This window comes from Megalopta genalis, chromosome 3, assembly GCF_051020955.1.
Source record: "Megalopta genalis isolate 19385.01 chromosome 3, iyMegGena1_principal, whole genome shotgun sequence".
Lineage (NCBI taxonomy): Eukaryota > Metazoa > Arthropoda > Insecta > Hymenoptera > Halictidae > Megalopta > Megalopta genalis.
Window position 1 is genome coordinate 4757482 of NC_135015.1, and position 13090 is coordinate 4770571.

At 34.0% G+C, this 13090-nt stretch overlaps 1 protein-coding gene across 1 annotated transcript in view; it reads left to right on the plus strand.

The window, feature by feature from the left end:
* The window catches only part of LOC143258995 (uncharacterized), a 78325-nt gene that overhangs the window by 58365 nt on the left and 6870 nt on the right, over positions 1-13090 (plus strand). The window contains exon 5 of the mRNA XM_076519686.1: positions 2880-3039. Within this exon, the coding sequence (XP_076375801.1) occupies positions 2880-3039 (160 nt within the window). The remainder of the gene's footprint in view (positions 1-2879; positions 3040-13090) is intronic.

A 13090-nucleotide genomic window follows, 5' to 3' on the forward strand; every position in this document is an offset into this window, starting at 1 on the left:
GACAATTGTTACGCATACGCCGGGTAATCCGGAATCCGAGATGATGGAAAAGAAGAGGCATAGCCTTCTGCGGGAGGCCAAGGACGAGATCGAGCTCGGCAAAATGAACAAACCGAAACAGGGCAAGGTAACGTCCATTCGCAATTTATAACACTGTAAACGCTGCAAACGACGCAAACGCCGAGTCGAGCCAGTGCTGTTCGTCTTTGTGGTTCGTGACAGGAAATTACTTTGTTGTCGAATTCATTAAGTACTCTTTCGTTTGAGAAATAAAAGAGCAATTGTTTGAACAAGAGAATGATCGCGCCAACGAAGTGGTCTGAAAGATACAGTTGTCGAACTCTCGCTGCGATCATGCGGCTGTCTTTCATGGAAAATGATTAGAACTTATTTTATTCGCGCCTTGAAAATTGTCTATGCATTATCTGTATATTAATACACACGATTATGAATTTAATTAGTTGAATTTACAGGGTGAGTCACTCTTAACTCTTTCACTTTAATTATTTATAATTAAATTTAATTATTTATATATATATATATATATATATATATATATATATATATACAAACGTTTCGAACGAAAGTTATTTAGTATAAAGAGGAGCAATAATTAATTTCCCGCTATTTTTCTTCTTTATCAAAATCTGATGATTATCTTGAGTTTTTTAACTATAATGTACAATATTTAAACACTCTCTCTCTCTCCCTTCGAAAGCCTATTAAATACAGAATAAGAAATGATTAAGGTGCATGGGTTTAGAAATTAATGTTTATTCGAGTTACTCTTTCGTTGATTTTTAATGGAAGAAATGTTCAAAATGTCGTCTATTACAAATCAATGGAAGCATTTGGTGTTTCATATTTTGTCAAGTGACGTTCATAGTTTGATAAAAAAAAAGAAAAGAACGAAACGTTAATTGTTGCCGTATATTATGCTTCTCTTTATACCAAACAAGTCTTGTTGGAAACACTTTTCTCTATACATTACGTAGTTTACAAGAAAAATTAAGGTGAAAGAGATAAACGACTCATCCTGTATATTACTATTTTTTAAAGTTGTATCTAATTGGAGAACTTTCTAAACACATTGAAAAATGTTTTCAATCCCCCAAAAATTTTGTAAAATTCTTAAACCAATCTGCGTAGGATCTGCAGGGAGTGAAATTCGATTTACTTTGAACCTCCTCTGAAGAATTATAATTGGTTTGCAGAGTGATCATCTTTTTCTTGATAAAAATGTTGAATAAACGTAGAACTACGTTCTCAAGGTTAAGCATATACTGCGATGACATAAGGGAGTCGGAGGCAAGGTAATTAATCATCTGGCCACCGGTCTGTTTATTTGGCTTTCCCGTTTCTTGCTGCTTCTCCGTGCCCGGACGTCGTTTGGGCCACAATGGGAGAAAAACCAGGGAATTAATCATTGCGGCGAGACAATGGCTTCCCGGTGTCTCTTTGTACGTCTTAATTGAACAGCACTTCTCTTCTGACCTTTTCCGCTCGAGGTGTGTTCCGCAAGAAGGAGCACAACGTCGATGACACGTGGTCACGAACGGTTCGAGCCACGAAACCGAGCTGGTTGCTCACGAATTTCGGAACAATGCTATTGCTATGTTTCTATTGTTTGGAGTGTGGCAACGAAACCGTGAATGTAGCTTTTGCTGCTCCCGCATATCTTATTCACTTGCACACTTTCTTACTTGCTAGAATTAATTTCGAAGTTGGCAATCCCGTATTGTAAGCGTAAGAGACGAAAGTTAAATAGTACTCCTTTCTTATGCGTATTTGCAGATTTCTCTTTTCAAATTGCCACTTAACAATTGTAAATATATTCTAAACACTTCTATGCATACTTAAAACGAGTTTCGTATTTTTACCGTATTAGTGTCGACCGGAAATGTTATACCTAAGCGAAAAATACTGTGGCAAGTCGATTGTAATTTGGTAAGGTTTAAGGAAAAGGTTATTAACTTTTTGTAGAGAATAATAACTATGAAATTCATAAAGGAATTCACTGAGAAATGAAAGTTTTATTTATTAAAAATCGTAAGATATAAACTTTTTTCAATTGTAGCCAGCAACGATATATTATAGTTCGGTAATATAAAAATTAAACGCTCAGACGTCGGCAGAAGCAAAGAACTAGTTTCAAAAAATATTTATATTGGGTTGGCAACTAAGTAATTGCCGATTTGTTCAATGAAATAAAAAATTCTTTTTTACTTGGAATGAAGTTTAATCTGTAATGTATTTTCCATTTTGTTCGATGACCTTTTGTCATCTCTCTGACAACTTGAAAATTCCACGCTCGTAGAAAGTCTTATCCTTTTCGGCCAAAAACTGAGTTAAGTGAGATTTTACAGCGTCATCATCATTAAAAGTTTTACCACGAAGGGAGTTGTCCAGGGATCAAAATAAGTGGTAATCCGATGGCGCGAGATCGGGGTTATATGGTGGGTGTAACATCATTTCTTAACCAATATCCATCAATTTTTGCCGAGTGGACAAAGACGTGTGCATTGTCCTGGTGAAAAATGACACCTTTACGATTGACCAATTCTGGTCGCTTTTCCTTGACCGCTGCATTCAATTTGTCCAGTTGCTAACATTCACGGATAATAGAAAATAACATAATAATAATAATAATAATAATAATAATAATAATAATTTTATAATATAACATTTACGGATATAAAAATGGAAGTGAGAGATATCTATAACTGAAATCGGCAATTACTTAGTTGCCAACCCAATATTATTTGATGAAAGAGCCAATGGTCAAAGTGAAAAAGCTTCTGGCAGTGCATCTAGTTAGTAACAGAAATTGGTTGACGAAATTTTAGCTGTAACAGGACCGTCGAAATTTGCTGTTGCAGTTAGCTGCAATTGCCTTGAACTTCGGAGTGCTGGTCACCGCGGTGTACGAGGGTATTTATGCCAGGCGAGGCGGCGACCCAACGAAAATTAGGGTTGTAGGTGATCCTCGTGCGGCCACTATAAATAATCCTGGCTATCGGGAGCATCAGCCCACGAATGGTGAGTTTGATCCAACACTTTATATTCCAACTTTCTTTAGACTTCTAATTTTCTTAAGATTTCTTTAGATTCGGCAATCTCATTCGTTGACGTATAAATAAATATATGTGAAAACATTTAGACAATACAAGTTTTAGATAAATCCTAGACTTCGCTTAAAATATAATTATTTATAATTATATATATTCTATTAAAACGATAAGAAATAAGTCAATAGGATCAATTTAATAATAAAACAGGTAATATTAAAGAAACTCAATTTAACGAGTAGGGGGGAATGTGGGGCACAACCGGAACCCGTAATGTATATTTCTTGTTAACAAAAAATACTTATCGTAATGATTCTTTAGATCCAAGTGTTAGTAAAGAAAATAATTCACAAGCACAACAGTGGAATTTTTCACCTTCGAATTTTTAAACTACGCTTTACGAAGAACGACAATATATTCTAGTCTGTGACTGATCTCAAACTGTTGCAAGATCATTTTTTAACGTAATACTATACGAGAACTACGTATCACAGCTCTCATCCGGTTTGACCCGCGTATCCGATTTTGTATAATACGACATTCCCCTATATTTTTGAGGCGGGGTTAAAAATTGAAGATATATTATTTATCATTAGAAATTTAATTCTTTTTCTTTTAAATTTCTTTCTTAATTTTTTTCGATAATTTAATCAAAATTTTAGAAAATTGTTTAACTTGTACATTACAGAATGAGTTCTCTGTATCACATAAATCCATGTTTCCCTTGTGCAATTCTGTCACAATCAAATCGAATTATCAAAAAATCATTTATATCGAGAAAAGTGTACTACTATCTTTCATATATATTATAAATTTCTATAAAAGAAGAGATTATATTTTGAAACGAAAATAATTCTTTATTACGCTCTTGTATCTTAGTTTCCTGATAAGTATCTATGATTTATAATGCCTCATATTTCGTCGAGTAATAATAGAAAAATCTTTTGTCGAAGACGTTACGCCCTTGGCCGGAGATTCTCATTGTTTATCTTTTTCGTCGATTGCACAAGACGAAGCGCATTCGTAGTGATGTTGGAATACTTAACGCTGTGTTCCCTTCTGCTCCGTGTTTCAAGGAGACCTCTCTGTCACGGGACTATTGCCGCTCATGTTGAAGGTTTCGTGAGAGGCGATAGGAAATTTTGTTACAAGAGGACGAGAGACATTACGAAACGCAGCCGACAAGCGTGCGTCGAATTCCTAAGCGAGCTCGGTTTAAATTCTCCTATTTGTTTCCGTCTCGGCTGTACGCGATAGCATCTGCCGTTCTGCTTAATCATTTTCAAACAATTCAGGTGAAACCCAGCGCGATTCCAGATTCGTGGATTCGCGTCGTCGTCGCGGCAAACTGAAACAAACACGATTGCAGAATTACCAAGCGTTCAAGTTTCCCTTGAGTCGTGCAAAATAGAAAGGTTAACAAGCTGGAAACAACGCGACTTTTAGAATTGTTTTCTGCAAACATTAATGGACAACCTGTTTTAACGAGTGCTTTATTTAAACGTTCATATATTGTGCAATATAATTGTAGTAATTCTTCTGCAACGAAATTTTACAAAACGCCAGAGCAACCATTTTTTCCTCAGGAACTGTAAATCAAGAAGCTGTAAATCAGAAACTGTAAATCTTCAAAGAGAGAGTATTCGTTTAAATAATAATCTAAAAAAGAAATCGTTCGATGATTTTATTACCAGTATATCGTTGATTCGTCAGTAAAATTGCTAATACTATTTAACAAATTTTAATTGCGAATGGTACATTTTTAATTTTGATCAGAACTTGTGAGATGCAAAGCGATTGAATCGGTTGATAAAATACGTCGATTTTGTGTGATATTTTTGATCGTCAGTTTCACGGTCAAAGTTAAAAAAGTGGAATATGTGGGATGAATTATTCGCATTGACACAGGAACGAGTGCGGCGTATTATTAAAACACAGATGTTGCGTTACGAGCATGCAACTAGTTTAATTGCGACGGAAGTTTCCGGGTTTGATGCTGCCTGGATCAACAGTGGCAAATGTAGTTTTGTTTCCCTGCTTTTGTCTTTTCAATTTATGTTGGAAACTTCCTTTGAATTTAATTCGAAACTCGAGATACACGTGCTGCGCGCGATGTAATCCAGTCAACGGAAAGCAGATGACGTTATGTTAACAACAACAAAGAAAGAAAAAATTTTCTTCCATTCCATGGAGAAGATAATTTTATTTCCTGATTTCTTTTATATTTCGTTTTCAAATACTCATGATATATACCGTAATTTATGAATCAATGATATTGCAATTTTACTCTTAGTATAAATTGTTTAATGCTAAACCTATCGAGCACTGACACTGTAAAAATTGTTATTTTATAAGAACGACGAGACTGAATTTATTTAAACTCCCCCCATTTTTATTATAACGTATGTTTCAATAAAGAAATTTATTCAATCGTTTCCTATGAAGCAATCTTTACAAAATCGACAATCTTAAAATGAAAATCGTGATTGCGGTCATTTTTGACCCACCGGTACGGTGGGTTATGCGATAATAATCTGTCACTGTCACGAGTTACTAATTTTTGTAAATGTTGACGACGATGCGGTCAAAAATATGTTTCTAATTGTCCGTCTAAATCAGGAAAGTTAGTATTTTGGAAAATTCGATTTATGAGGGAACGGTAATCTGTATTTTGATCAATATTTTCGTCTATATCAGTTTTCGATGTAACAAGGTCGAGAGAGTGTTTCCCAGGATAGGGAGAAAGCCCAAAGCTTTTACCGCGAATGGAAAGCCTTTCCCTCATCGGAATGTCATTTGTGCTGCTAACAAGGGAAACATGTCCATTTAGCTCCTAATAAGGCTTCGTATAGGAGCAGCACGTTAAACAGGTCAACCGAAGGTTACACATGATATTGTAGGAGCTAACATAAGATCCGGAAAGCGGCAGCCAAAATTAATATACGTTCCAAAATCAAAAGATAAAACACGCTAAACAATTTCTTTCTCTCTCTTTCTCTCTTTCTTTCTCTAATAATTAACACAAACTTCATTATATTGATCCCGCGAAGATAACAGCAATATATTAATATTTTATCAAGACAAAATGTTATCCAAACTTGACTCACGACAATTACACTTACATACTGTGCATAAAATATTAGTGTACAAATTTTCTGTGTATTTTTTGTAACGAATACGATGTATGAAATTGGAACACATATGAAACAAAAGCTATGTTTTTCAAATTACAATGTTCAAGTTAAATTCATGGTTTGAACTCGGGACTTTATTCAAATTTTCATTCTCACATATGTCATTTTACAAAAATTAGGATTTTTATTTAAGAAAATAAACGTTTCTTTTTTAAAATAAAAATACTATTAGACTTAGTTGATTTGTACGTTTTCTTGAATTTTAATAATCTGCACGCGTCATAAACGCATACAGACGCGTACAGACTAGCAGTATACTAATAACTAGACTGAGGAAACACTAATCATTTAATTGAATGAAAAGGAGAATCAATAAAGGATTCGCCTTCCATTCATCAAGCGTTTATCGATTCGATTCATCAGCCTCGATCGACGCCGACAGAATCGCTGAATTTTTCACGCGAGAAACACTTTCAGCTTCGCTACACGTGTTCGAGCCGCGTCGAACATTCACGCGGAAGGTCAACAAAACCGTAAGACCGCTCAGGTTCAAGGCTAGTCATTCACGAAATTTCTGATAAGATTTCGATTTCACTTTCACCTCTCTCGGTTCTCTGAATATTTCATGGGATTTTTTCGGAGAGGATACGCTTGCCACGCAGCGCAGGAACGGACGTTAAACGTTGCGATCGATCGGAGTGGCTTTCACGATTCCTCCTTCGGGAGAGACGGTTGCCCGAAGTCGGGAGACCTTCGCCTGGCAGCTGATGGAAACTCAATATGCCGGAGAAATGTGTTCGGATGTGAGCCCGATGGGAATCAAGGTGTAGGGAGAAAATAGAGGAGATGTGTTTGCCGCGGTGGACGCGTATGGGGCTGTCGAAAGAAGGACTGAGCGATCCAGTGAGAGGGAAAGCACCGACTGGAAGAATGCGCGACATCTGAAATCTCGAATGTTCATTCACGAAATCAAGTTCATTGATCTTCGAACTAGTAAACAAATATTTTTCAGCAACAGATTACATTCATAGAAACATCTTTTATCGCGATGTTTCCAAGAAGTAATATTAAACTTAACGAGGACTACAGAAATCGATAATGCGTGTTGATTTATGAAAATAGGAAGATTGAATTTATTTAGAATCCGCACGATTTTTATTATACTAGTTTATGGTCCTTGCGGTTGACCAAACGTAATTTAAAAATTAATTTGAATTACAGACTGTTAAATAAGTCAAAGTTTATTAGGATCAATGGGGTGTAAGATGCTTAACACACACTTAACGGGTCGCGTAAATTTACGTTTCTCCATTCTGACATCCTAGGACGGGCCACGTAGATTTATATTTTTGCTAATATTTTTACTAATTGCGAATTTTTATTAATACTTTATGAATATTTTACTAATACAAGACAATGTAAATAAATAACTTTGTAAAATTCTATCAGAAATAGTGTTGATTTAATAAAACTGCATCGCTTTAAAACCGTACATATATGTTTATTTAATTCTCTTAAAAAATGCCTGGAAACCGAGAAATGCAGAGAAAAAGCAATCCATCTGTTAAGAGTTAAAAAAGCAGTTACTATTATAATAAAAATCTTGTATTTTCTAATGATCAAGTTGCTCTAATTTTATGCGTCTTTAATGGACACTGGTGTGCTCGAGCTCAAAATTAGGTGCTTGTATAATTGAAGACTGACGTCTCTGAAGGAAAATATATAGTGATAATGCAAGAAACTTAATTTATTCTGTCTATCCTTGTCAAACAAACGATTTCGTCTCACTGAAACAAAGATGACCTCGTTGTGACAAAACTGTTATTTTTTTAAAAGGAAACCTGAAGGAAACTATTCTTCAATTTATTGGCGAAAAAGCTTCCACAATTTTAAATGAGAACGTTTTTGTAATTTGAACGGCCGAAGAGTAATTGTATAATAAGAAACTGAAATGTTCGCGGTAGTCTTCTGATCTCCGGTTACGCCGAAGTAACTTCTGTAAAGGATACACCGGAGAGTATTAAACGCGCGAGAGTCACGTTTTTATGAAACGGTCATAAAAAAGGAGGCACGGACGAAGATTTACACGATTTAATTTAATGGAACAATGGCGCCGGCGGCGTCGGATTTCTGAAAGAACAAACGACTGTAATACAGGCGATCGTGTAGGAAAATATTGTAGGGCCGTTGAAATGAGAAACGAATCAACTGGAGGAAACGGAAAAAATGAGTGGCTGGAAAAAAAATCGTGATGGAAAGTGTTGTTCATTCGCTGTTACTTCATAGCGTGATGAAAACCACTGTAACTGGCGCACTCCGGTAATATGTCGATGTGTGGTCTGGATTACTACTGTTGGCTTAGTCGGGAAAAAGTAATCCTTTTACAGCGAACGTTTTATTTATGTCGTCGTTGAAGGCTGAAGGTTCTGTCATTCACCTTCATTCCAATAATCTGAATTGCTTGCGACGTTTAATGAAGCTGCGAATGCAATCAATTTTATGACGTATATGCGAAAACTTGACTAAAGAACGTAGAGTAGATCAATAAGTGAAGTTTCGAAGAGACTTTGGGAATCTTCATCAGGAACAAGGCTGATGATATATGAGCTGTTTATTTTGAAAGTGGCATAAGTCACTACCTCCAGACCCGCCAGCAGATGGCTATAAAATGTTTTATAAACTAACTTTAGATGAAAAAGATGAATTTCTAACTTTGGATTTGTCACCAAAGAGAGGAAGACCTAGGCGTTATTCACAAATAGAAATGGATCCGTTATACGCTGGATCTCGTCCTGTTTCTTCGGCAAAATACGAAGACATGATGGACTTGCTTAATTATACACCCCCAATATACCACAGTTATTTTAAAAATTTGAAACAAAACACGATTTCCGAGGACTTAATCACTCCTATTGATGACGAAAATTAAATTGAACCGATGTATTTTCTTATAAATTACTTAAACTTATGTTTCAAAATGTACTAATTATTTTTGTATTTTATGAATATTAAAATAAAAAATACTTAAATCAAACCTTTATATTAAATATGTTCATGGTATAAATTATTATTATATATGTAATTTATTCAACAATTTTAGTAAATCACTGTCCTTTCAAAACATCACTTCAGTAAAATACGTCGGACAAAATTAATATATGTTAGTCATTTTTCTAAACTATTTATTTTGAAAGTGGCTTAAGTCACTTTACCGTAATGAAAAGTGGTGATTTTTTAATGTTTATACGAAATTATTTATACCGAGAAAAATATCAATATCCTGAGATAACAAATACAAGTAAATCTTCTCGAAAGTTAGCATCCATATTTTTAAACGTGTTAAAACGCAAACCCTTAAATATATCGACTTAAAAACAAAGTGACTTATGCCACTTTCAAAATAAACGGCTCATATGGTCGATGTATTTTTCAATGCTCAAAGTTGTGTAAACCTGCAAGTTTAATCATTTTCATGTCGAACCGATCGATGTAAACTTGAGTAAAAAGCCTACTGTTCACTACACAATAAGGTTTCAGAGACATTTCGCGAATTTTCTTCCATAACAAGGTTTACAGATATGTATTCCATCTATTTGTCAATGCTCAAAGTTGCCTAAACTGTTCACCAATCCTGCCAATTTAATCATCTAAGTAGAAAAAAAAAAAAGTCTAGAGTTTACTATAAAATAAGGTTTCAAGGACACTTCGCGAATTTTCTTCAAGACCAAGGCTGACAGATCGGCATTCAAACGCAATTATTTTCGCGTTAATCATGCAGATCGTACAGTTGACAAAAGATCGAATTTCGAGGAGCTTATAAATTTTCAACAAGAACTTATAGAGAAAACTTGAAAAGTGCAAGTTGAAAATGCACTCTTGGTCTTATTGAGCTTTGATTTTTGAAGTTTGATTCTAAGAAGTTTGAGGCTTGAGCTGTTTTAATTTTTGCAGGATTGATATTTAAAGTATTGAATTTTAGATGGTCTGATCTAGATCCAGCGCTTAATTCCTTTTTTTTAAATTAAATAACGTTCCCTTTTGGGTGCGTACAGTTGCTGATATCGTTGAGTGAAACATTATCGCCGCCTTTAAATTTTTCTAGGCGGTTCTAAGAAAGTGTCTCGTATTCGTCGCACGTCGAGCTAGAAAAACTGAAACTGCAAGAATTTGCGCGCGTCGACACAAGGTTGCAGGTGTGCACCTAAATATTACTTGCGCGTACGTGGCCGCATCCCGAGCAGTGGTTCTTGGCACGTGCGCTTCGTCGCGTCGTCGTTTCGCATCTGGCGTGTCGTACAAATGATTCTTGCTTCTGCAGTTGAGTGACGATTGCCGGGTAAGAACGATTCCAACAGGTTCTTCGCATTTCGTGTTAACTGTTTCTGTGCGGTATCGTCGCGCGAATTAAGATATTTTCCGCTTGTCACATGCCCGTCGTCAATTTTCTGCAATTGTATATCGGTAAAGCTTCTAATGAGTTCTGCGGATGACAGTGGTCCTTCCCGGTTAAAATTCGCTCGAAACCACGGTTGTAACGGTGAGCATCAATTATCGTTAACGAGATCTGTCGCGAATACATTAACGGTAATTGTTTTTCGTTTCTCGTAGAAATTCGCCGGGTTTTTGCTCGTTTTTATACGCTCCTCCGATGAAAACTCTGGCCGAGCCTACGGAAACCTGTTGGCGTCCGCATCAGGAAATCGTTTTAGAACTTGTTTCTGTGTTATCGCCGCGCTGGACGTCACGGGAAACGCTATCGTTACCGCTGGCGCTTCCGTGTTGCGCTATCGTAAAAACAAATTCTCTTCGACTTTTGTTAATCCTTCCGCGGAACGTTCTAATACAGTTAATTGGATGTCGTGTTTGGGGATATTTTAGTAATTGGAAAGATAAAATCCTTGGATCATTTGCGTCGAGCCTAATTAGCTATCCATTGTTCTGTCCCAGGTTCAACGACTACAAGAAAATCGAAAACTAAATAATGAGTGATTGAATTATTACAGCTACCTGCGGGAATTTATAGTTTTACATTTAATCGCGCAAGTCTCAATTAGAAGGTTAATCATAGTGAACTGTTACTGTTACTTGTTATATGATGTACTAGCTGCAGTAAATTCTGATTACGGTTTAGTGTCTATAAATACACTGGTCGTAATATTTTCATATTGGCAATTATTATCACATTCTTTAGATATAACGCCATTTCATTAAGATTAGATCTAAATACTGAGTAAGTGTTCACATTATCAAAACATTCATATCACTTCGCTTAGCTTGGATAGTCGAGGTTCCACCGTAGTGAATCGTGGTAAATAATATGAAACATAGTTCTAACAATAGTAAAATTTTGCCATGGCACGTAGCATGAAAGTCCATAACTTTCCTTTGCATAACCAGTGAAAGTTTATAAAGTACTATAATTTTTAATTTTACTAAATAAAAACTAAAATTAATATATAATAATAATATAATAAATATATAATAATAATTTTACTAAAATAAAACTAATATTTATACTAAATAATACGAAACATAGTTCCAACAATAGTAAAATTTTGAACATTATCATGCAAAGTCATGACACGTAGCATGAAAGTCCATAACTTTCCTTCGCATAACCAGTGAAAATTTATCAAGTACTATAATTTTTGATTTTACTAAATAAAAACTAAAATTAATATATAATAATAATATAATAAATATATAATAATAATTTTACTAAAATAAAACTAATATTTATACTAAATAATATGAAACATAGTTCTAATAATAGTAAAATTTTGAACATTATCATGCAAAGCCATGGCACATAGCATGAAAGTCCATAACTTTCCTTCGCATAACCAGTGAAAATTTATCAAGTACTATAATTTTTGATTTTACTAAATAAAAACTAAAATTAATATATAATAATAATATAATAAATATATAATAATAATTTTACTAAAATAAAACTAATATTTATACTAAATAATACGAAACATAGTTCCAACAATAGTAAAATTTTGAACATTATCATGCAAAGTCATGACATGTAGCATGAAAGTCCATAACTTTCCTTCGCATAACCAGTGAAAATTTATCAAGTACTATAATTTTTGATTTTACTAAATAAAAACTAAAATTAATATATAATAATAATATAATAAATATATAATAATAATTTTACTAAAATAAAACTAATATTTATACTAGATAATACGAAACATAGTTCCAACAATAGTAAAATTTTGAACATTATCATGCAAAGCCATGGCACATAGCATGAAAGTCCATAACTTTCCTTCGCATAACTAGTGAAAATTTATCAAGTACTATAATTTTTAATTTTACTAAATAAAAACTAAAATTAATATATAATAATAATATAATAAATATATAATAATAATTTTACTAAAATAAAACTAATATTTATACTAAATAATACGAAACATAGTTCCAACAATAGTAAAATTTTGAACATTATCATGCAAAGCCATGGCACATAGCATGAAAGTCCATAACTTTCCTTCGCATAACCAGTGAAAATTTATCAAGTACTATAATTTCTAATTTTACTAAATAAAAACTAAAATTAATATATAATAATAATATAATAAATATATAATAATAATTTTACTAAAATAAAACTAATATTTATACTAAATAATATGAAACATAGTTCTAACAATAGTAAAATTTTGAACATTATCATGCAAAGCCATGGCACATAGCATGAAAGTCCATAACTTTCCTTCGCATAACCAGTGAAAATTTATCAAGTACTATAATTTCTAATTTTACTATTTTATTAAGAAGATAGCCAGTGAAAAGTGGTGATAGTGAACGCGTGAGTTGTGAGTCTATTTTCACCAAATCGTTGATTAAATACCAACTGACGATTAATTA